Genomic DNA, 23,688 nt, shown 5'->3' with positions numbered 1-23,688 from the left:
CGTATGTCAGTTTCAAGCTGCACTAAAATTCTACTGGCCCTCAACCCAATTTCATATGGCTCGTGTGTCTGCTTTCCTGGCTACAGCTTGTGGGGACAACTTGTGTGGAAGGCTAAGACACTCTCTCTAAGAGATGGCTACACAGGTTATCAGTTTTCACACTTGTTGAAGGCAGGTGATCAGTGAAGGATTATTACCACCTGAGGAATAAGACAGCTCTTTGGACCCTTCTGGTCTCTCAGAGCTGACACCTTTTTCATCTCTTTGCCCAACACTCCTCCATACGATGATAATAATCTGTATTCTTCCTAAGGCACATGTTACAGGAAGATGTTAGATTAACACCTTCTGGAGGGACTAAAACCGCAATGATGTTTAAGCATACATTGAAGGTGGTTATTCTTCATTTTAGTGATAAACTTGGTTCACTTTTTCCTGTATACAGCTTTGCAATAGATAGTGAAACAATGTCAACAGGTATTGATCACCTACTATTTGTCAGGTTCCGTATTAGGAGTTGACAATCTAGTCTAACAGATAAGTCAGACAAAAATGTAATGGAATGTAATAAATTCTATGATGATCATAAACACAGGGTGCTCTTGGAACACACAGGAGGGAACCAACTCAGCCTGGGAAGAAGAGTAGAGCATCAAGTAAGGCTTGCAAATAAGGAGAAAATAGTAAGCAAAAAAGGAGAGGAAGGTCACTCTAGGTAGAGGGTACAGCACAGATAAAGAGCTGGGAAGGGTTTGTATGGACAAGTCCTACTTTCAGGGAGGTAGAAAAGGGCCAGATAATAAAGGGAGGGCTTCTATGATGTGCTAAGGAGAGTATGTTTTTCTGAAGGTCTCTAAAAGGGACATCAAAACACTTCAAGCAGAAAAATAACAAAATCACTTTGTTTTAAGAAGATTATTGTGGCTATAAAAAGTGGCTAGCAGAAGGAGGGCAGGACGATCAGTTGGAAGGTAAATCAGACATGTATTATGGGCCGCTTTAAACCCTCTCAGCCCCACCTCTTCCTACTGGAGCCACTGCTGGAAGGTGTGCCACCACGTCTCACTCCTGTCCCAGGAATTTCTGAGGCTTTGGAGCATCAGTACCTCTGGGCATTAATGCCAGTACAATCCGGAATTGCCAGGGACTTACTATTATTGGACCGCTCTTGAACAACTGGGCTGGAAGCTGAGTGATCAATGCTTCTCCCTTTCACACACCAGATGAAAAGTTCCCACAGGACTCAGCAACACTGGGTTGTGGTAGTGGCCAACCCGATATAGCAAAACTGTGTTGGCATTCCTTCTGTCTCTGTTTCTTCACTTCAACTCCTCAGGATAAACAATCTCCAAATAAACCTAACACAAGTCTTTGTTCCAGATTCTGCTTTTGTGGAACCCAGTTCAAGAATGAAGGTTACCAGATAAATCCAGGATAAAGTCATGTGTACATGAAATAAGGTGTGGTAATGAAAATGGAGATAAGGAAATGGATTATTCATTCACAAAATCTTTTACGATGTGGAATCAACACCTTGGCTATGAGGAATAAGGAAGAAAGATAAGCCCAGGCCTAGGAGAATTCTCAGGTATCTGACTCAGGTGGTACAGCAGATGGGGATACCATTTATAGAAAGCCATACAGAAACAAAATAGCCGGGCATGGTGGTTCACGCCTGTAATCCTAGCACTTTGGTAGGTCAAGGCAGGAGGCATTACTTGAACCCAGGAGTTCAAGACCAACCTGGGCAATATAGTGAGACCCTGTCTCCATAAAAATAATAATAATAATTTTTTTAAAGGAGAATGGTATTGAAGAAATGAAGGAAGAGTGTTCGTCTCTTGGATTTGTAGGAGTTCTTTCTATATCCTAGATACAAGTTTTTTATAGGGTATGTGGGTCTTTGAATCCACATTTTAAACCAAGGGGATGATATCCTGTGGCAGTTTTACACACATATACATACATGGCGTAAATGTGTAATATGCAAAGAAATGAAGAGGAAAGATGGACATTTGGGGAGCATCTGCATGAAAGGGGTGAGCAAAAGATTTTGTGAAATACACTGAGTTGTGGCTCAATATGCAGGAAAAAAGTGGTGACACAGTCGATTAGACAGGGTTCTCTAGAGAGATGACCAATAGGATGAATGGAGGGAGGGATGGATGAATACCTAGAGAGAGAGGAGAGAGAGAGAAAGAAAGAGAGAGAGAGACTTACGGGAATTGGCAGTCTGCAAACTGGAGACCCCGGAATTTCCGTAGTGTGGCTCAATTCAGTCCAAGTTCTACAGCTTTAGAACCATGGAAGCTGATGGTGTAATTCTCAGTCCAAGATCAAAAGTCTGAAACCCAGGAGGTGGTGACGAGGAAGAAGGGGGTACTGGTGTAGGTCTCGTAGTCCAAAGGCTCGAGCTCTGATGACCAAGGGCAGAAGAGTGTGTACCAGCTCTGAGAGAGGGAGACCAAATAATCTCTTTGTTCTATCAGGGCTCTTAGCCTACACACATTGAGGGTGGATCTCCTATACTCAGTCCACTGACTCAAATGCCAATGGCCCCTGGAAACACCCTCTCACACACCTAATAGCAATGCTTTGCTGGTTCTTTAGATATTCCTTAATTCAGTCAAGTTGACAGCTAAAATTAGCCATCACACAGAGGACCCAAAGGAAAAAAGAGGCCAGAAGGGGTGGCTCACTCCTATAATCCCAGCACACTGGGAGGCCAAGGCAAGTGGATCACTTGAGCCCAGAAGCTCGAGGCCAGCCAGGGTAACACGGCAAAACCCTGTGTCTACAAAAAAAAATACAAAATATATCCGGATGTGGTGGCATGCTCCTGTAATTCCCACTACTCCTGAGACTGAGGTGGGAGAATTGCTTGAACCCAGAAAGTTGAGGCTGAAGTAAGCCAAGGTCGCGTCACTGCACTTTAGCCTGGGCGAGACAGCGAGACTGTTTCAAGAAAAAAGGAGAAACGTGTTTTAGAAAAGGAGGGGATGGCTTACAAGACAGAACCAGAGGGTCCAATAGACGAGAACTGAAAAGTGTTTATTAGATTTGACAACAGGAAGTCATTGGTAACTCTGGAAAACTCGTTTTCATGGAGAAGTAAATACAGAAGTCAAATAGCAGTGGATTATAGCGTAATGGGGGACCAATAAAGATAGGCAGAAGCAACAACAACATAAGATTCTCTGCTCCCCCCACTGGAGATGGATGGATGGATGGATAGATGGATGGATGGATAGATAGATAGATAGATAGATAGATAGATAGATAGATAGATAGATAGATAACCTGTTCATCATTTTAAAACTCAGACAATAGAGGAAAGAAGAAAGATTTTTAAAAATCACCCTTGGTGCCATTCATTGATAACAACTGCTACAATTTTGGTCTATCTCCCTTTAGACTTTCTCTTATTTATATGCATTACTTTTAGCAAAAATGTCACTGTATTCTATATACCACTTTATAATCTGTTTTCTTTGTGTAACAATAGGTAATGAACATCTTTCCAGGTCTATAAATCTTTATTTACAATATCATTTGTAATGGCTGTGTAGATGCCATGGCATGAATGTATCACAACTTAAATAACCAATTCCCTGTTAAAGGACGTAAAACATTTTTGTATTGACTACTCTGCAATACAACTACATACATTTGTCTATTTGCATAGGAATCAGTTTCTAGGAGATTGACTGGATTAAAGGATATGTTTGTTTCATTGAAAGATTCTGATAAAATGATGCACCAGAATGTTTATAGCCCAAGCATTCTGTAAAAGCATACCTTTGACAATGCTGCATCATTCTTTTTGTTACCTGCCTATGTGATTTTTAAAATGGCATCTTACTTTTTTGTATTTGCTTGTTTACTCGTAATGTTGAAGGTCCTCATATATTTATTGGTAGCTCTTGATGAATTGCCTGCTAATGACTTGTCCATTCATCATATTTATATCTTGATACAACAGCTTTATGTATTAAATATGACATTTGACTTTGACTGTTAGAGATGTTACCAATATTTTCCAGCTCTTCATTTGCCTTTTGATTTTGTTTAGGGCACTTTACAGCACTTTTGTTTTGTTAGTTTTTTCATTATGAAAAATAGGTATGTTCAAAAAAAACTAAATCTTATTTTTTTTTCCATCCAATTTTAAGCCCTGGGGCTAATCAGTATCAACTGAAATATATTTTGGTATTTTCAAAAATACATGAAAAGTTATCTATTTTGTATATTCAGAGATATATTTTTTCACTTACGGCCTTTGATGCCATGCTTAGAAAAGCTCCCCAAAACTATATAAATATTTGCCTTTGTTTCTTTCTTATATTTTTAGTGTTTACATTAAAAATTTTAATCTATCTAGAATTTATCCTGGTATTTGATGAGACATATGGATCTAAGTTATTTTTCCCCAGAGGGTTGGCTAATTGAGCCTCATTTATCAATACTATAGTTTTCTTTCCAAAATGATTTGAAGTAAACCTTTGTCATAAATTGAATTTTTGTATATTATTAAGTCTCTTTCTAAACTTTCTATTCTATTCCGTTAATTTGTTTGTTTTGGTGCCAGTACCATAATGTTCTAAGTATTGCCACTTTGAATTTTTAACAATAAGAACACTAATTAACATTTACATGCCGGGTGCGGTGGCTCATGCCTGTAATCCCAGCACTTTGGGAGGCCACGGCGGGTGGATCACGTGAGGTCGGGAGTTCGATACCAGCCTGACCAATATGGAGAAACCCCATCTCTACTAAAAATACAAAATTAGCCGGGCGTGCTGGCACATGCCTGTAATCCCAGCTGCTAGGGAGGCTGAGGCAGAAGAGTCATCTGAACCTGGGAAGCGGAGGTTGCAGTGAGCCGAGATCTCGCCATTGCACTCCAGCCTGGGCAACAAGAGCAAAACTCCGACTCAAAAAAAAAAAAACTCTTACAAATAAGAATAACAATTACATTATTACTACATACCAATGTGCGATGTACCATATTAAATACTTTAAATAGATCATCTCTTTCACTTCTCATAGTATACAATGATATAAGCAACTATTAGTATCATCTCCAGTTCATTATTTAAAAAATTATAATAATGATAAATAATTTATTAACCACTAGCTGGGTATCAGGCACTGTTCTAAGTGGAATTTTCACAGTCCACCTATGAAGGAGGCACTATTATTACCTCCAGTTTGTAGACAAAACTGATATAAAAAGAGGTGAAGCAACTTTTCCAAAGTCACCCAGTTATCAATGGATGAAGCTGGAATTCAATCCCAGGCAGCCTTATTTCAACCCAACCTATGCTACTCTGCTAAAAAATTTTACATGATAATAAAAGTAAATTTTATTATTTTTAACATTTAAAAGTAAATTTTATAAGACTTCATTACACATTATTTCACTGGAATTTTGTTGGTTCTTTCCTCGCAAATAATTTTATAAGATCCCTTGGTACTGGCTGTGTGCAGTGGCTCATGTCTGTAACTCCAGCACTCTGGGAGGCCCAGAAGGGCAGATTGCTTGAGTCCAGGAGTTCAAGACCACTCTGGGCAACTGGAGTGAGATTCTGTCTCAAATTTAAAAAAAAAAAAGAGTTTTTTTGGGGGGGCTGGGGGCGCATTCTATCACCCGGGCTGGAGTGCAGTGGTGCAATCTCAGCTCACTACAGCCTCGACCTCCCTGACTCAGGCAATTCTTCCGCCTCAGCCTCCTGAATAGCTGGGACTACAGGTGCACCACCACACCCGACTAATTTTTGTATTTTTGTAGAGACAGGGTATCTCCATGTTGCCCAGGCTCGTCTTGAACTCGTCAGCTCACATGATATCCCCACTTTGACCTCCAAAGTCCCGGGATTACAGGTGTGCGCCATGGCACCAAACCAAGTATTTTCAATATATATGCCCTTTGCCATACAACTTGAAAATTTTTTATGGTCTTTTGAGTATATGAAATTTTTCACCATATAAAAACAAGCTATTTTTTATGAAGTTAAGCACGTCTATCTTGACGTTTTTTGCTTCTGAGTTTTTCTAACACATCAAGGTTACAAAATATTTTCCTAAATTTCATTCTATATTTTATACTTTTATATTTTAAAACTGAATTTATTTTCAAAATGATATGAACTGTAGATATAATTTTGTTTTTTTCCAGATGGAGAGCCCATTATGCCAGCATATTTATAAATAAACTATCCTTAGCCATCAAATTAAAATGCACTCCTACCTTTATTAGTTTCTCATAACACTCTGATCTTTCTTCTGAATATTTTTATATCGTTTACTAACCTAGTTGTCCATTACCATTGCAGTACTAAGTGGATTTAACTATGGTAGCTTTCAGGTGTTGATACCTGAGAAGGCAAGTCTTCCCTCATTAAGTTAGAAAAGAATTTTGACCGGTCTCAGCTATTTTCCCCTATAAACCTTAGAATCATTTCAACCTATTAAAAAAAAAAAAGGTGGAAAAGTCAAAAAATAAGATTATAAGTGGAAATGCAGTCAATTTATATATTAATTTAGGGAAAACTATTTTAAATATTAGGTATTCCCATCTAGGATAAATAATTCTCTACAGTCATTAAAGATTGATTCTCGACCTTTAATGAAGGTTTCCATAGTACCTGTATCCTTTCATTAAATTTATCCCAAGGGACAAGTCATATACTTTAGAACTATTGTAAAAATGTTTTTTTAATTTTTAAATGTTTAAGTTTTTTTCTTCAAATGCTAACTGGATATTTCTATGTTGAAGGAAAGCTTTTGATTTTTGTATATTTATTGTGTAACCAGTCGAATATGAATTCAATGAGATTTTTAGGAAGTCTCTGAAATGTATAGCCACATTATCGGCAAAGAATAACATTATTGCTTATTCTTTTTAAAATATATATATTAATTATTTAATTTCCTTGCATTATTGGACTTAGCTAAAATTTAAAAAACCAAATAGTTGTGGTGATGGAGGGTAAATTTAACGTTTTCTTAATCTAATGCAATGGTGTTGATATTTTATTATGTACTATGCTATCTGTTCATTGTTATAAAAAGTCTTTATCATGTTTAGGTGATTTTCTTCTATTGCTGTTTTATTTGGGTGATATTTTTTCTTTTAAAAAGTTCGAGTTCGAGATTTTTCAAAAGTACTCGGGCATGTATTCATTTCCTTGCCGTTCCTCGTATTCCTTCTGTGGGGTGTTGAGGTAAGAGTGAGAGTTCTGCAGCCATTTCAGATGCTGAGAGGGAAATTGTCTGTTAAGAATGGCAAAGCAGCCCTAGCAGCCCTGGACCACCCACCTCTAATTTGTGAAAGAAACATGCCCGGCACGGGCGCGGTGGCTCACGCCTGTAATCCCAGCACTTTGGGAGGCCGAGGCGGGTGGATCACGAGATCAAAGTTCCAGACCAGCCTGGCCAAGATGGTGAAACCCCGTCTCTACTAAAACTACAAACAAACAAACAAAAAATTAGCCGGGCGTGGTGGCGGCCGTCTGTAATCCCAGCTACTCGAGAGGCTCAGGCAAGGAATTGCTTGAACCCAGGAGTGGGAGATTGCAATGAGCCGAAATGGCGCCACTGCACTCCAGCCTGGGCGATAGAGTGAGACTCCATCTGAAAAAAAGAAGAAAAGAAATAAACTTTTATTGTATTTTTAAAAAATTCTACTTTGAAATACATAATACACGCAACTTAAAATATATAATACACACAACTTAAAATATAAAGTGCACAGTTATGAGAATAACAAAATAAACAGCCACTTAGTACTGTAATGGTAATAGACAACTAGATTAGTAAACAACATAAAATATCCAGAAGAGAGATCAGAATGTTATGAGAAACTAATAAATGGTAAGAGTGCATTTTAATTTGAGGGCGTGTACACGTGTACACGCCATCTTGTTTAGGAACTTAAACATTTCCAGTACCTTAGACATCCCCTCTGTGCTCTTCCCTGACCGCATTTCTCTGCCTACACGCATTCGCCCAAGATGTTACTATTATCCGGAATAGCATACTTATCTTTAGAGTGTTAGAGCGATCTATCCCTAAATAACTCAGTTTTGCTTGTTTTAAATTTTATGTAGATAAAATAATGCTATGGATATTTTTCTGATTTGCTTTTTCACTCAGTATGTTCTTAAAATTATGTTATTGCATGTAGATAAAAAGCATTTATTTTCATGGCTCTGTGTCAATCAGTTGTCCTATTCATAGACATTTGGGTTGTTTCAATTTGGGAATATTATAAGCAATGCTGCTGCGGACATTTTTTTGCACATGTTTGCTTGTGCACATGTATTTTCCTAGGTAAGAATGGATATAAATTTGGTCATGTACAACTTCTCTATATAATAACAAACTGATTTCTGTTCAATAAATCAATTTACTTATCAATATATCACTTTATTTATCCTTGCACCAAATAACATGCTGTTTATAAGCCTTAATTGGGAAAGCAAATTATTTCACCTGTTCTTTGTGAATATGTTAACTACCCTTGGCTTTTTGCTCTATGCGGTGAATTTTAAAATCAGCTAGTTTCATAAATTAAAATTTTTATTGAAGATATATAATCGATTTGGGAGATTTCCTATCTAAGAATCCTCCATTTACTTCGATCTCATTTAATGTGTTCTAAGAAGGTTTTAATCTTCTCCATAAAAGTCTTGCAAATTTTCCGTCAGAATTATTTCTAGCATTTCATATTTTTCATTGCTATTGTCCATTGTAATGGTTGCCTTTTTTTTTTTTTTTTTGTTATAGCTTCTGATTTTTTCTGGGGTATAGAAATATAATTTTTACTTATTAACTTGTTTCTAGAAACTTGCTAAACTTATTAATGGCATCACTGGACTTACCAGGATGCTGTGACACCCCGGGAGCGCTACTCAGAAGAGCAGAAGGCCTACTTTTCCACTCTGCCTGCCCGAGGATTGGCCCTGTGTGGCTTGGCTCAGCCCTCAGAGAAGCCTCGCTCTCCATACCCTGACTTTCCCTTCACCACACTCACCCTCAAGAAGCCTCAAAAGCCCAGCAGAGCCCACGACCTCTCCACCTGGATCCCCTGTCCCTTGATTTCTTCCCTGTGGGACCCCAATTTATGGTGGTACTTGATAGGCCTTTGGCAAAGCAAGAGGTTTTATTTTGGGTACAAGATGACTATTTTTGATAACATAGTAGAGATCTTCCATGAAGATAACAAGGCTCAAGGAAGTTAGGTTTGGACAAGACAAAAGCCCAGGAAGATCTAGAATTCTCATCTGCCTTCGAATATGGGACTCTTACATGTGTTACTATTTCTATGCAGTGCCCCAAGATGCTAATCGTTATACGGCCTCAAGGGCAAACATCCCCTAAAGAATATTTACCTCATAGGGTTCTTGCGGAGCTTGAATTAACACAGGTAAAACATTTGGGAAAAAACAAAGTTTGATTATAACATAGTGTGTTAGTCCATTCTAATATTGATATAAATTTCTGACTTTCCAGTTTCAGGCTTTTTTTTTTTTTGAGTCCCACTCTGTCGCCCAGGTTGGAGTGCAGTGGCACGATCTTGCCTCACTTCAATCTCTGCCTCCCGGGTTCAAGTGATTATCATGCCTCAGCCTCCCGAGTAGCTGGAATTACAGGCCTGCACCACCATGCCTGGCTAATTTTTGTATTTTTGTATTTTTAGTAGAGATGGGGTTTCACCATGTTGGTCAGGCTGGTCTCGAAATCCTGACCTCAGGTCATCTACCCACCTTGGCCTCCCAAAATGCTGAGATTACAGGTGTTAGCCACCACACCTGGCCGGTTTCAGGCCTTTATATATAGTACCAACAATGAACATTCTTATACATGGATCCTAGTATTCATATTTCTAAATGTATCTGGCATGAATATCAAGGATTAGAATTGTTGGGTTTCAAAGTATGCATATCTTAAACTTTATTGATTAATGTCCAAGTGTTTTATACATAACTTAGTTATACAATTTACACTCCTACCAACAGCGTCTTCTTGTCTTGTAAAAGAAGAAATTTCTCTTTGCTTTTCATTGTGCTAAGCCACGATGGTGCACGTGCAATGGAATCTGATTTGCAATCCTGCATTATGGATTAGATTGAACATTTTAAAATAAGTTTTTTAGCCTTTTGGATTTCCTCACTTTTGTTGTTGTTCTTGTTGTTGTTGTTGTTGACAGAGTTGCACTCTGTGGCCCGGGGCACTATCTTGGCTCACTGTGAACTTCACCTCATGGGTTCAAGCAGTTCTCCTGCCTCAGCCTCTTGAGTAGCTGGGACTACAGGCATGTGCCACCACCTCTGGCTAATTTTTGTATTTTTGGTAGAGATGGGGTTTCACCATGTTGGCCAGGCTGGTCTTGAACTCCTGGCCTCAAGTGATCCACCTGCCTCAGCCTCCCAAAGTGCTGGGATTACAAGTGTCAGCTGCCCAAATCCTTGGACAGGCTGAGTGAGGATTCCTTCACTTACAAAGTACTTGTTTTTCTACAGGAATGTCTGATTTTTTTTTTTTTTTTTTTTTTTAGATTTTTATATAGTCTGGATATGAGTCCTTTTGTCAGTTACATGTATTGTGAACATCTACTCTGTGACTTTGTCTTTTAATGATGTCTTTTCATGACTGGAAAGTCACATACATCTTAATTTTAATGTAGACATCAATCATTCCTTCTATAATTAACTTTTGGAAAAATGTGTAAGTAATCTTTTCTAACCCCAGACAGATTAAGGTACTCTCCTATGTTATCTAGTAAAATCTTCATAGTTTTACCTTTCATATTTAGGTCTATAATTCTCTTTTAATTCAAATCTGCATAAAATGTGAAGAACAGATTTTCTTTCTTTTTTAAAATAAAGATACCAATTTTTGGCTGAGTGCTGAGACCAAGGACTAAAGCTGGGAGACTGAAAAAATGCAGACCACTGGGGCACTGTTCATTTCTCCAGCTCAGATCCACTGTTGCACCAGGGGTCTAATCAGGCCTGTGTCTGCCTCGTTCTTGAATAGTCCAGAGAATTCAACTAAACAGCCTTCCTACAGCAGCTCCCAACTCCAGGTGGCCAGACAGGAGTTCCAGACCACTGTTGTTGTCTCCTGGGACATTGACACAGCAACCAAGTTTATCGGTGCTGAGGCAGCCACAGTTGGTGTGGCTGGTTCAGTGGCTGGCATTGGAATTGTGTTTGGGAGCTTGATATTGGCTATGCCAGGAACCCGTCTCTCAGGCAGTAGCTCTTCTCCTATGCCATTCTGGGTTTTACCCTGTCTGAGGCCATGGGGGGGCTCTTCTGTTTGATGGTCACCTTCCACATCCTCTTCACCGTGTGAAGCTCCATGGGGGCCACCTGTCCATCCCTGCTGCTACGACTCCATGCCATTCCTGATGCTGGGGTCTGCTAAGCTTTTACCATTAAACACAAAGTTTCTTTAAAAAAAAAAAAAGATACCAGTTTTTCTCAGCACCATTTATTGCATAGGCTATTTTTCACCCACTATTTTACAATGATAATGATGTCGGTTTGGGGGTTTCAAGTATGATCTACTAATTCATTTGTGTTCACTACACCAAGACTTCCACCACTGCACTGTTTTGATTACTACCGCTCTATAATAAACCTTGTATCTGATAAAACAGATCCTTTCACTTCTGTAACCGTACTCATTATTCTTGACCCTTTGTATTTCCATATATATTTTAGAAACAATTAGTCATGTTTTATACACACACACACAGAGACACACACACAACACACACATAGCCTGTTGGTATTTTTATTTGCCTTATTTGAATTTGTTCAGTTTGGGGAAAACTGGTATTTTTCAACACTGAGGCATCCAATCCTTACAATCATATCAATTAAGGTCTTCTTCAATTATTGTAAATAAAGTTCCACAGTCTTCTCTGTAGAGATTTTGTATATCTTTTATTAGACTTATTCTTAAGTATTTCAATGGTTTTAATGCTATTGTAACAAGTATCTTTTAGGAAAAAGAATTTTTACTTCTTTGTGGCTGGTATCTATTTGTATATTGATTTTGTTTCAGAATTACTCTAAGTTTTCTCCAGATTATTTATAATTTTCTAACCAAGCAATCATATCATCTCTGAATAATAAGAGTATTGGTTTTCTTCCTTTCTAATTCTCATGCTGTATCTTTTTCTTGCAATACTGCACTGCTTGAGACTGCAGCAAAATGTTGATTGAAGGTGGTAGAACAAGTACTCTTTTCTCCTTCCTGATCTCAAAGGAGATGTTGCCATTTTTTATCATTAGATATGTGTGTTATAGTATTTTTGTAGATAACCTTTATTAGAATAAGGATGTCCCTTTCTATTCCTAGTTTGCAAAGAGGTTTTATTATAATGGATGTTGAATTTATCATATTTTTTTCTGTGACCATTGAGATAATGTAATTTTTTCCTTTATTAAGTATGAAAATATACTGATGAATTATCTAAAGTTAAATAACCTTGCATTCCTAGCATAAGCCCAACTTGGTCATGATATATAATTCTTATTAAATAAGATTTTGTTAATATTTTACTTTGAAATTTTGCATGTATTTTCACAAATAAGATTAGCCTTTCTTAAAATGTCTGAAGTTATCCAGAATTCAAAAAATGAGTTGGGAAGTATTCCCTTTCACTAGGCTCTGTAAGAATTTGTAAGATTAATTCTTTATTAAATATTTGATAGAATTCACCAGTGAAGCCATCTAGGCCTGATGGCTTCTTTTTAGAAATGATTCTTTTTTTTTTTTTTTCAGACAGAGTCTCGCTCTGCCACACAGGCTGGAGCACAGTGGCAGTCTTGGCTCACTGCAACCTCGGCTTCCAGGTTCAAGTGATTCTCATGCCTCAGCCTCTCAAGTAGCTGGAATTACAGGTGCTGCCACCATGCCCAGCTAATTTTTTTATTTTTAGTAGAGATGGGGTTTTACCATGATGGCCAGCCAGGCTGGTCTTGAACTCCTGACCTCAAGTGATCCACCCACCTTGGCCTCCCAAAGTTCTGGGATTACAGGCATAAGCCCCTGCAGCTGGCCTTAGGAATGATTTTAAATGTGGATTATATTTCTTGGGTGTTTACAGGAACATTTAAGTTTTCTATTTCTATTTCATTAAGTTGTGTTTTTCTAGAAATTTGTTTGCATTGTACTACTCTGTTGCAGTAATGAGTCCCCATTTGTGCGCATCTTCCAGCATCCACACCTCTGGATGGTAGTATCTTCCCACATTAACTTTAGTTTCAGCTATGCAATTTGTTTTGGTCAATGAGAGACAACAGGAAAAATAACATAAGCAGAGATTTTAAAACTATTTGCTTTTTTGAACCCTAGAAGTGCTACCATGTGAACAATCCTGCACTGGACTACCGATGATGACACATGCCTCCACCACTCTAACCAAATGCCAGGAAGCCTGTGATACCCTGAGTAATGATTCTCCAAATACGTTGACATCCAAGCCCAGGCACCTACGAATATGGTAGATGGTGAAAGGAACTTTGTAGATGTGATTGTTATGGGTCTTGCAATGGGGAAATTATCCTGGATTATCCAGGTGGGCCTGATGTAGTCACCAGTGTCCTTATAGTAAGAGGGAGGCAGTAAGAGATTTGTCTGCAGAGGAGGTGTGGTATGACAGAAGTAGAGATTGGAATGATACAGTCACAAACCAAGGAATACCAGCAGCCTCCAAAAGTTGAAACAGGCAAGGAACAAATTCTCCCCTAGGACCTCCAGAAAGAACAAGCCCTCTTGATAGGTTGACTTTGGTGAGTCAGACTCATGATTTTGGACTTCTTATCTCCAAACTACAAGAGAATAAATTTGTGTTTAAGCCTCTACACTCAGTAATTTGTTACAGCAGTAATAAGAAACTAAATAGGTTTTGGTATCAAATGTGGAGTGTTGCTGTAACAAATACTTAAAAATGTGGGGGTGACTTTTGAATTGGTCAGCGGGAAGAGGCTAAAAGAATTACAAAAAGCAAAATGGAAAAGCCAGTATGTATTCCAGTATTGCAAGTATATGAGGTAATGCATGTTAACTACCTTCATTTAGCCATTCCACGATGTATACACATTTCAAAACATCATTTTGTAAACTGTAAATATATACAATTTTTATTTGTCAATTAAAAAAATAAGCAAAAACTAAAATATCCTGGGGGAAAGCCTAGATTGCCTTGAATAAACTGTTACTAGAAATACAAATGTTAACAACTCTGCTAGTGAGCACTCAGAAGAAAGTGAGGATACTGTAGAGAGGGCCCACATGATGTCAGAATACCTGCATTATCAAAAACAGACTGCCGGCAGGAATACATTAAATGTGTGCTGGGGAGAAATGAGGAATTGGAAACTAAAGGAAGCCTAAAACAATCAGGATTCAGTCAGAGGACCCTATTCAAGCCTCCTGAAATCCTTGTGAAGAGATCAGGCATGTGACTCAGCTTCGTCATCAGAAGCCAGGAATAGAGATGGGATTATCCAGAAAAGACATGTGAAAGGTCTCTTGTCTAATGGAGCAAATTGTGTGCCAGTTTACAAGGATTCTGAGAATGTTATACTAGCAGAAACACTTGCAGCTTAGACCAAATGAAAAGAGAAAACAAAACAAAACAAAAAAAAACAGTGTTAGACTCCGAAAATTCTATAAGCAAGAAACGGACTGATAAAATCACTTAACTGCAAACTTGTGCTATGCTTCACGAAAACGTAACGATGATTCACGGTGCATCCTTAGGTGCCTAACAAAAACTTATCTAAGGATGTTCCTTGTCTTATCAAATTATGGAAAGTCACTTCGCACAATACATATTCTGAGGTCATTAATATGATCTCTTCCTAGCCTCTGCTTAGGCAGGATCCTAACACATTTATAAGCACAATTTTTGACCAACTGAAGTGGTCCCTTTATGTTGATCATGTAACTGTCTACATCTTCCTGGCAAAACTCTTACTATATATACTCATTATATTCCTATAATTTTTATGTGTACATTTATAAATTACTAAGTTCACTAAGAATAATAGAATCAAAAAAGCCATAATGGGACTTTTAAAATGTCAACCATAATATGCTTACAAGGAACTCTTAAAAAAGTGGAAAGACAAAATACCAAGCATTCAATGGTCAGCTTTGATTGATGTCTAGGCCTCAAAACAAAACACCAATCCCAAAATAGCCTCTTTCAAAGTAAGCCAAAATAGTTTATTCAAACTCAAACCTGCTGAAACTTTTTACGTTTTAACGTTTTATTGTTACCTATAGTCACCCTATTGTGCTGCTGAACAATAGATCTTTTTCTTTCTATCTAACTGTATCTTTGTACCCATTGACCAACCCCTCTTTATACCTTCTTCCCCACTACCCTTCCTAGCCTCTGGTAACCATCATTCTACTCTACCTCCATGAGTTCAACTTTTAATTTTTAGCTCCCACATACGAGTGAGAACATGCAATATTAGCCTTTTTGTGCCTAGTTTATTTGACTTAACATGTCCTCCAGTTCCATCCATGTGGTTGCAAATGAGTTTTATTCTTTTTCACAGCTGAATAGTACTCCATTGTGTATATGTACCACATTTTCTTTATCCATTCATCTGTTGATGGACACTTAGGTTGATTCCGTATCTTGGCTATTGTGAATAGTGCTACAGTAAACATGGGAGTGCAGACATCTCTTTGATATACTAATTTTCTTTCTTTTAAATATATATCCAGCAATGGGATTGCTGGATCATATGGTAGTTCCATTTTTAGCTTTTTTGAGGAACTTTTATACTGTTCTCCATAGTGGTTGTACATACATTCCCACCAACAATGTACAAGGGTTACCCTTTATGTTCTCAAAGAAGCATCCCTTAGTGCTTGTTCTTTTTATAAAAGCTATTTTTACTGTGGTGAGATGATATCTCATTGTAGTTTTGATTCACATTTCTTTGATTAGTGATGTTGAGCATTTATTCATATACATGTTGGCCATTTGTATGTCTTCTTTTTAAAAATGTCTATTTAAATCTTTCACCTATTTTAAAATTGGATTCTTTTTTCTATTGAATTACTTAAGCTCATTATATATTCTGGTTATTAATTCCTGGCAGACGGGTAGTTTGCAGATATTTTTCCATTCTGTGACTGGCTCTTCACTTTGTTGATTGTTTCCTTTGCTGTAAAGATGTCTTTTAGCTTGATGTGATCCCATTTGTCCATTTTTGGTGGAGGGTCTCGCCTCAATGTTGATGGCTGCTGACTGATCAGGTTGATGGTTTGCTGCAGGTTCGGTGGCAGCGGCAATTTCTTAAAATAAGGCAACAATGAAGTTGGCCACAGTAATTGACTTCCTCTCATGAAAGATTTCTCTGTAGCATGCAGTGCTGTTGATAGCATTTTACCCCTAGAAGAACTTTCAAAGCTGGGGTCAGCCCTCTCAATTCCTGCCTCTGCATTATCAACTAAGTTTCTGTAATATTCTAAATCCTTTGTCATTTCAACAATGTTCACAGCATCTTCACCAGGACTAGATTCCATCTCAAGAAACCACTCAAGAGTCTCATAAGTGGGCTCAAAATAGTCAACCATGCTATAAAAAGATGTGCTGTCATTTGGGCTTTGTTATTCCATTTATAGAACACAAGCAAAGTCTATGTAGCATAATCTTAATGGCCCTAGGATTTTCAGAATGGTCAATGAACACAGCTTCAAGTTACCAGCTGTATTAGCTCCTAACAAAAGAGTCAGCCTATCTTTGAAGCACTGAAGACAAGCATTGACGTCTGTCTAGCTATGGAAGTCTTAGATTGACTGGGCGAGGTGGCTCACACCTGTAATCCCAGCACTTTGGGAGACTGTGGGCAGATAACCTGAGGTCAGGAGTTCGAGACCAGCCTGGATAATATGGTGAAACCCCATCTCTACTAAAAATACAAAAAATTAGCAGGGCGTGGTGGGGCGTGCCTGTAATCCCAGTTACTTGGGAGGCCGAGGCAGGGGAATTGCTTGAACCCAGGAGGCAGAGGTTGCTGTGAGCCAAGATCGCACCATTGCACTCCAGCTTGGGCAACGAGCAAAACTCCATCTCAAAGAAAAAAAAAAAAAAGTCTTAGATAGCGTTTTCTTCCAACAGAAGGCTGTTTCGTCTACATTGAAAATGTTATTAAGCATAGCCACCTTCTTCAGTTATCTTAGCCAGCTCTTCTAGATAACTTGCTGCAGCTTCCCTATCAGCATTTGCTGCTTCACACTGCACTTTTGTTTTGGAGACCATTTCTTTCCTCATGAACCAACCTCTGCTAGCTTCAAGCTTCTGCAACTTCCTTCTCTCTCTCAGCCTTCATAGGATTGAAAGAGTTAAGGACTTACTCTGGATTAGGCTTTGGCTTAAAAGACCGTTGTGGCTAGTTTGATCTTCTCTCTAGACCATTCAAACTTTCTTCGTATCAGCAATAAGTCTGTTTCGCTTTCTTATTATTCACATGTTCAATGGAATAGCACTTGTAATTTCCTTCAGTAACTCTTTTTGCATTCACAGCTTGGCTAACTATAGCACAAGGGGCCTTGTTTCAGTCTATCTCTGCTTTCAACATGCCTCCTTCACTAAGTTTAGTAATTCCTAGCTTTTAGACGCCATTGTAAGATTAATTATTAATTAGCCTATTTTCAATACTATGTCTCAGGAATTAGGGAGATCCAAGCAGAGGGAGAGATTGGGGAACAGTTGTTCAGTGGAGCAGTCAGAACACACACAATTACTGATAAAGTTTTCAGTCTTAGATGGGTATGGTTTGTGGTGCCCTGGAACAATTGCAATAATAACATCAAAGATGACTGACCACAGATCACCAAAATGGGTATAATAATGAAAAGTATAAAATATTGCAAGAAATACAAAAATGTGACACAGACACATGAGGTGAACACATGCTTTTGGAAACATTGTACTAATAGACTTGCTCAATGCAGCACTGCTACAAATCTCCAGTCTGTCAAAAGCACAGTATCTGCTAAGTGCAATAAAACAAAATATGCCCATGTCTACCAAAATTATATATTGATCTTTTGACCTAGTAATCCCACACGTATTTTTTTTTTTTTTTTTTGCAAAATATGCTGACAGAAATACAAAACGACCTATTCATAAAACTTGCAGCATCATTGTGGTGGTAGAACACTAGAAACATCAATAGGGGATTGGGTGAATAAAATAGAGTCTACTCACAGTGGAGTACTCTGCAATTGTAAAAAGAAATGAAGGACTTATATACAGATAGAGTGATTTCCAGAATATATTTTGAAGTGATAAAAGCAAGATTGTAGAACAGTAATTATTATATGCCAATTTTTCTGTAAGAAGGGGAGAGAAAAGTGTATTGCATATTGATATAGTTTGGATCTGGGTCCCTGCCTAAATTTCATGTTGAAATGTAAACCCCAATGCTGGAGGTAGGGCCTGGTGGGAGGTAATTGGATCATGGTGGCAGTTTCTCATGAATAATTTAGCATCATCCCCCTGGCGCTGTTCTCCTAAGAGTTCTCATGAGATCTGGTTGTTTACAAGTGTGTAGCACCTTCCCCATCTCTCTCCCTCCCTCCTGCTTCTGGCCATGTGAAGTACTGGCTTCCCCTTCACCTTCTGCCATGACTGTAAGTTTCCTGAGGCTTCCCCAGAAGCTAAGCAGATCCCACCATGCTTCCTGTGCAGCCATGCAGAACTGGGAGCCAATTAAATATCTTTTCTTTATAAATTATCCAGTATCAGGTATTTATAGCAGTGCAAGAAAAGACTAATACACATGTGGTACCATCAGATTTAAAGGTGAACTTACTACAATATCTAAAGATGCTTCAACTAATTTAGTTAAGCCTGCAATTGCTTTTGAACAAGGATAAGTCTTTGCTGCTAGATAGTTCTTTGAGAAGAATCTTAAGGCAAAGGTAACTTGTTCGAGAGGTTCAAGAGAAACAGCAGAAGGAACACAAAGAATGTGAGTAAGTGGTGAAGATGAAGCTGTGGAGACAGAGTGAGACTGTCTCAAAAAAAAAAAGTTTTAAAAAGAAAAAAATATATATCACATGGACTCATCAATATACAAATATACGTAATACAAATATTATGTATCTATAATAATTAGAAATAAAAAATATTTTAAAGGTCCTCCACCAGAAAAGATTATGACTCACTGAAGGCTCTGATGATCTTTAGCTTTTTTTTTTTGGTAAGCAATATGTATTTTTAAATTAAGGTATGAACATGAACATTTCTTTTTAGACATAATGCTATTATACTTAATAGTCTATGTATAGTGTAAACATAACTTTTATATGCAATGGGAAACCAAAAATTCATGGGACTCACTTTATTGAGATAGCTGCTTTATTGTGGTGGTCTGCAACCAAATTTGCAGTATCTCTGAGGTGTGCCTGTACTAAATTTCCCTGCATGGAGGTTGCAATAATTTTTATATTCACAACAGACACATGTAAGAGTACATTTACCCACAGCCCCACCAGCAGAAATACTATCAAATATTTAGATTTCTAATGATTAAAAATGGTATGTAGTGTAATTTTAATGAACTTTCTCTTTTAAGCCTGGAAAGTCTTACATGTTGAATGGTAACTTTTCATTTTCTGCAAACCATCTATCTTCTGGCAATTTTTCTATTGGGTTTTTAGAGACTGGAGTTTTCCTTACACTCTAAATGTAAATCTTTTATTCTGAGTTACATTTTTCTGTGACTTGTTTTTGTTTATAATGACTTCTTTTGTATTAAGTTCCATTAAAAAAATCCACTAAGCTTTCAGTTGAATTTAAGTGTATTGGTTAAACTGATGAAAATTCACATCCTTTTTACATCTTTCTATTCATAAACATGTTAGCACTCTCCATTTATTTTTCTCCTATACTGACTATAACGTTCTCAGTGAGAATTTTTTAATTGACTTTGCTCAATACTTGATGTGCATGCTTGATTTTAAAGTTCCATGTTTTTCTAGTTTTAGAAAACTCTCTTCAAATATTGCTTTCTACCCCCTTCTATTTTAATTTTTCTCTCCAGATATCCTATTATAGGTTGTTGGATATTCATGTTCCATTTTTCACATCTCTTAAAACACTTCTTAGTACTTTTTGATAGTTTGTGAGGGTAATTTTCTGAAATTTATCTATTAGTTCACTAGTGTTCTCTTCAGCCAAATCTCTCTCTTTACTTCTAGAAGTTCAACTTGATTCTTTCACCAATCAAGCTTGTTTATTTTAAAAAGTCATGTCTATTATTCAGTATGAGTTCTTTCTTATAAATATATTTTCTTTTTGATTGATCTATTATTTCCAGTTCCTGGAGAACACATTCTATTTACTTCATTTCTTTACTCTCCTCATGCCTTTTTATTTCCTCTTTTGCTTTGAACTAAGATCTTACCTTCAGCTAGGCTGAGTCAAGGATCAATGTTCCAGCATTTTAAGGCTTATATATTGGTCTCAAATCCTTTCAATTGGTCTTTGGTATCAGTCTACACTTAGCATTATGGTTTTGATTCTTAATTTCTCATATCTGAGGATTTCCAGATTATTCTTTTAACCTCAGTTATATATGAAAATTATTTCTTGGTTATATTTCATAAAGAAATGCTTGATGTTTCTGTTAGAAGAACATGCACTCTAAATGTAGTAGCTTACTCAGACATGGTACCAAAAGTCCTTAGAATTTTTATTAAGAACAGTGGCTAAGATTCTGTAAACAACCTTTTGGAACCTACTGATAAATCACATGTCTTTCTTCTTTGTCAGTGTAAGTCATATTGGTAAATTTTCCAATATTGAACTAACCTTGCATTCTTGGAAAAAACACTATTGGATGACCTAAATGCCTTAAGGAAATTAAAAATGCTCTTGATAATTAAGAAAACCTAAATTATGATTTTCTCAATAGAGAAATTAATTATATTTAATATCCATGCATGATACAGAATCCTAATTTTACACAATACATGCAAACTGTCTTCATCTGATAACAAGGATAGTCTAAAAACCTAAGGCAGGCAGATAACAGTAAAAACCAGAAACATTCCCTTTCAAATTAAAATTAACTACCTGCTATATTTTGCCAGTGTACAGTCAATACTTTTCTAGCTTTATGCCTTATGTCATTTCTTGTCTCTGGAAACTCCACCCTTTTGGGGGAAAATAACAGTTCCACCTCCACTAAAATAACAATTGTGTATTTTCTGCCAGAAAAATGCATATATGCACATAAACACAAAATTTTGCATAAAACATCATAGGATTCACTACCTACATTTCGCAAAGTAGATTCCAGATTAAAAATTCCTAACTTACAGATCACCTCTTAAAACAAAATACTCAAAAATATTAATGGAGGAATAAATAAATAAGCAAGCAAATACACAAAAGAACATATGTTGATGCAAGCATTCATATTTGCCTATGAAAATTTCCCTGAAGAAACTAAGACATGAGACATAAAATACACTTGGGTTTTAGGTATTTATTTACAAAGTTCTTACTAATACAATTGCTTTTAAAATATAGCAAAGAGTCATTTACTATTCTCAGAAGTGGCACATACATGGCATAGAAAATCTATAGTCAGTTAACTATTAAAACAGATACTTGAAAATTAAGTGGCAAACATTTGTAGTACTCCCTAAAGAAATAGGAAATAAAAATGCATTTATTCATATGAACTTGATTATTCTGAATTACTGACTATAAAAAAGGCTATTGTGAAAGATATCACACTTTGAAATAGCAAATGAATTTTCAATTTTACATTTAATTATAAGACCATAATAAAAAGTTGAAGACACACATATCTATGTATTTCACAGAAGATTAGTAAAACTGATGGCAACTTCAGAATTATTTCATAAAGGGTACAAACAGTCTTTACCAGAATTTTCCCATGGTCTTATCCTTCAAAATAAAATTCCACACACTATCAAACTAAATCAAGATTTGCTAGTGGCTAAAATCACCATAAATATATAGTACTCTCTCTGAAACAGCTACAAACATCTTGTTTTTGGAAAATATACAATGTTTCTCAATCTTTCTGTCCTTATCTCAATTTGCAAAAATATTTTGAAACAATCTCCTTTAAATGTTATTCTTGTTAATAAGGGCAAATCTTTTAAAATCCACATGCTAGATCTTGAAAACACTTGAGAAGAAAATAAACTGCAAAAGGAGTGGTTAAATACTTCAAACTGCACATGTGAAACAGACCCACTATCTAATCAGAATTCTATGCAAGTTTTTATCCAGTATTATGATGTCATTTAATCTCTGAATAAATTGAGCTGCACAAATATCTATTTCCATAAATTCATTCACAGATACTATACAAATAGATTCACAGCAGTATTTGGCACCCACCCATAAAATGTATTTACTCTATCAGGGTTGCAAAGCTACTAATATCAGCTGATAGCAACTTAAATTATTGGCCTTTGAATGACAGATTCAAACAAAAAGATAAATTACATCAAAATAACTATCTTTTTTTACATGAATTAACTTGAAAATGTAACAGGTAAACCTTACTCTTTCAAGAAGAAAAATCAAATAGCATACTTTAGTGTTACTTATCTTCCTTCCAGCTTTCACCAAGTGCTAATTACAAGTACCATTTAAGTCAGTTTCTTATTTGAGTATGAGGTGTTTATACATTTCTATAATTTAAGATTTTGGTAATGCTTCATATCAAATGAGTTGTAGATCTACTTAACGTATGACTTCTCCTTTCAAAGAAGGAAGGAAGGCTGACAAGGGAGGGAGAAGGGATACCCTGTAAAGACAAAACAAATTATTTCATATTTTAAATCTTCCTTTAAAAAAATTGTAAAATACGGTTTGGTATCATGCCTATTATTTTTACATTTTAAAAATTACTATAACAATTAAGTACAAGACATCTGACAATTCTAAACTCTTTAAAGTTAGGGGAATGGAAAAGGGAGAAAAAAGAAAACTATTATAGCATTCTAAAAACAAAGCCAAATAGCTAGACTAGTTAACTAGATATTAACTCAACTGAACAGATACTGGCCTATTGCCAGTAGTGATACCTAACTTTGTTTTATGAAATATTAATGATTCAGTGTTTCAGGTTATAAAAGAAAAAATTATAAATTGGCAAACAAGGTTTCTTCTTAGTTCATAAAGCAGAATTAAGAGGAATGAAATCATTTCATGGGAAATAATTTTCTAAAATTAAGTCATACACTCTCAAAGAGTGTTTGTAATATATGTACAACTCAGATGTACATATGTGAGTGTGAGAGTGTATATGTATATATATAATTTTGTTCCACTGTAATCCCAGCTACTCAGGAGGCTGATGTGGAAGGACTGCTTAAGGCCAAGAGTTTGAGACCGGACTGGACAACTTAGCAAGACCCCCATCTCTCAAAAATATTTTTAAACAATTTTTAAAATTTTGTTCTATATAAAAATTGAGTGAAACAGCAATCCTTCTGGATAACAGTGATTATTAAATTGCTAAGTTTTATATCCCTGACAAGTCTTAAAAATTTTAAAATAAAACAACTCTAACAAATAACATGCGAAGACTCAAGAATAACTGTAAATGAAAATAAATTTTAAGGCTACTGTTTTATTTT

At 36.6% G+C, this 23,688-nt stretch overlaps 1 protein-coding gene and 1 pseudogene across 8 annotated transcripts in view; one reads left to right on the top strand and one right to left on the bottom strand.

Annotated features, from left to right (window-relative positions):
• LOC105465605 (epithelial cell transforming 2) overlaps positions 1-23,688 on the bottom strand; it is a 109,634-nt gene that overhangs the window by 16,173 nt on the left and 69,773 nt on the right. For 6 of the 8 annotated variants that reach the window (XM_024787890.2, XM_011714143.3, XM_024787895.2 and 3 more), the window contains one exon: positions 21,532-22,853. The exons of the other annotated variants lie outside the window; for them this stretch is intronic. Coding sequence is in view for 4 of the 6 variants with exons in the window: in XM_011714143.3 (XP_011712445.2) it covers positions 22,764-22,853 (90 nt within the window). In the remaining 2 variants the exon portion in view is untranslated. Of the gene's footprint in view, positions 1-21,531; positions 22,854-23,688 lie in introns of those variants that run through there. 8 annotated transcript variants of the gene reach the window in all.
• Positions 10,949-11,432, top strand: LOC105465601 (ATP synthase F(0) complex subunit C1, mitochondrial pseudogene; annotated as a pseudogene).

The sequence above is a fragment of the Macaca nemestrina genome, chromosome 2, assembly GCF_043159975.1.
Source record: "Macaca nemestrina isolate mMacNem1 chromosome 2, mMacNem.hap1, whole genome shotgun sequence".
Classification (NCBI taxonomy): Eukaryota; Metazoa; Chordata; class Mammalia; order Primates; family Cercopithecidae; genus Macaca; species Macaca nemestrina.
This window is presented reverse-complemented; position numbering and strand designations above follow the sequence as displayed.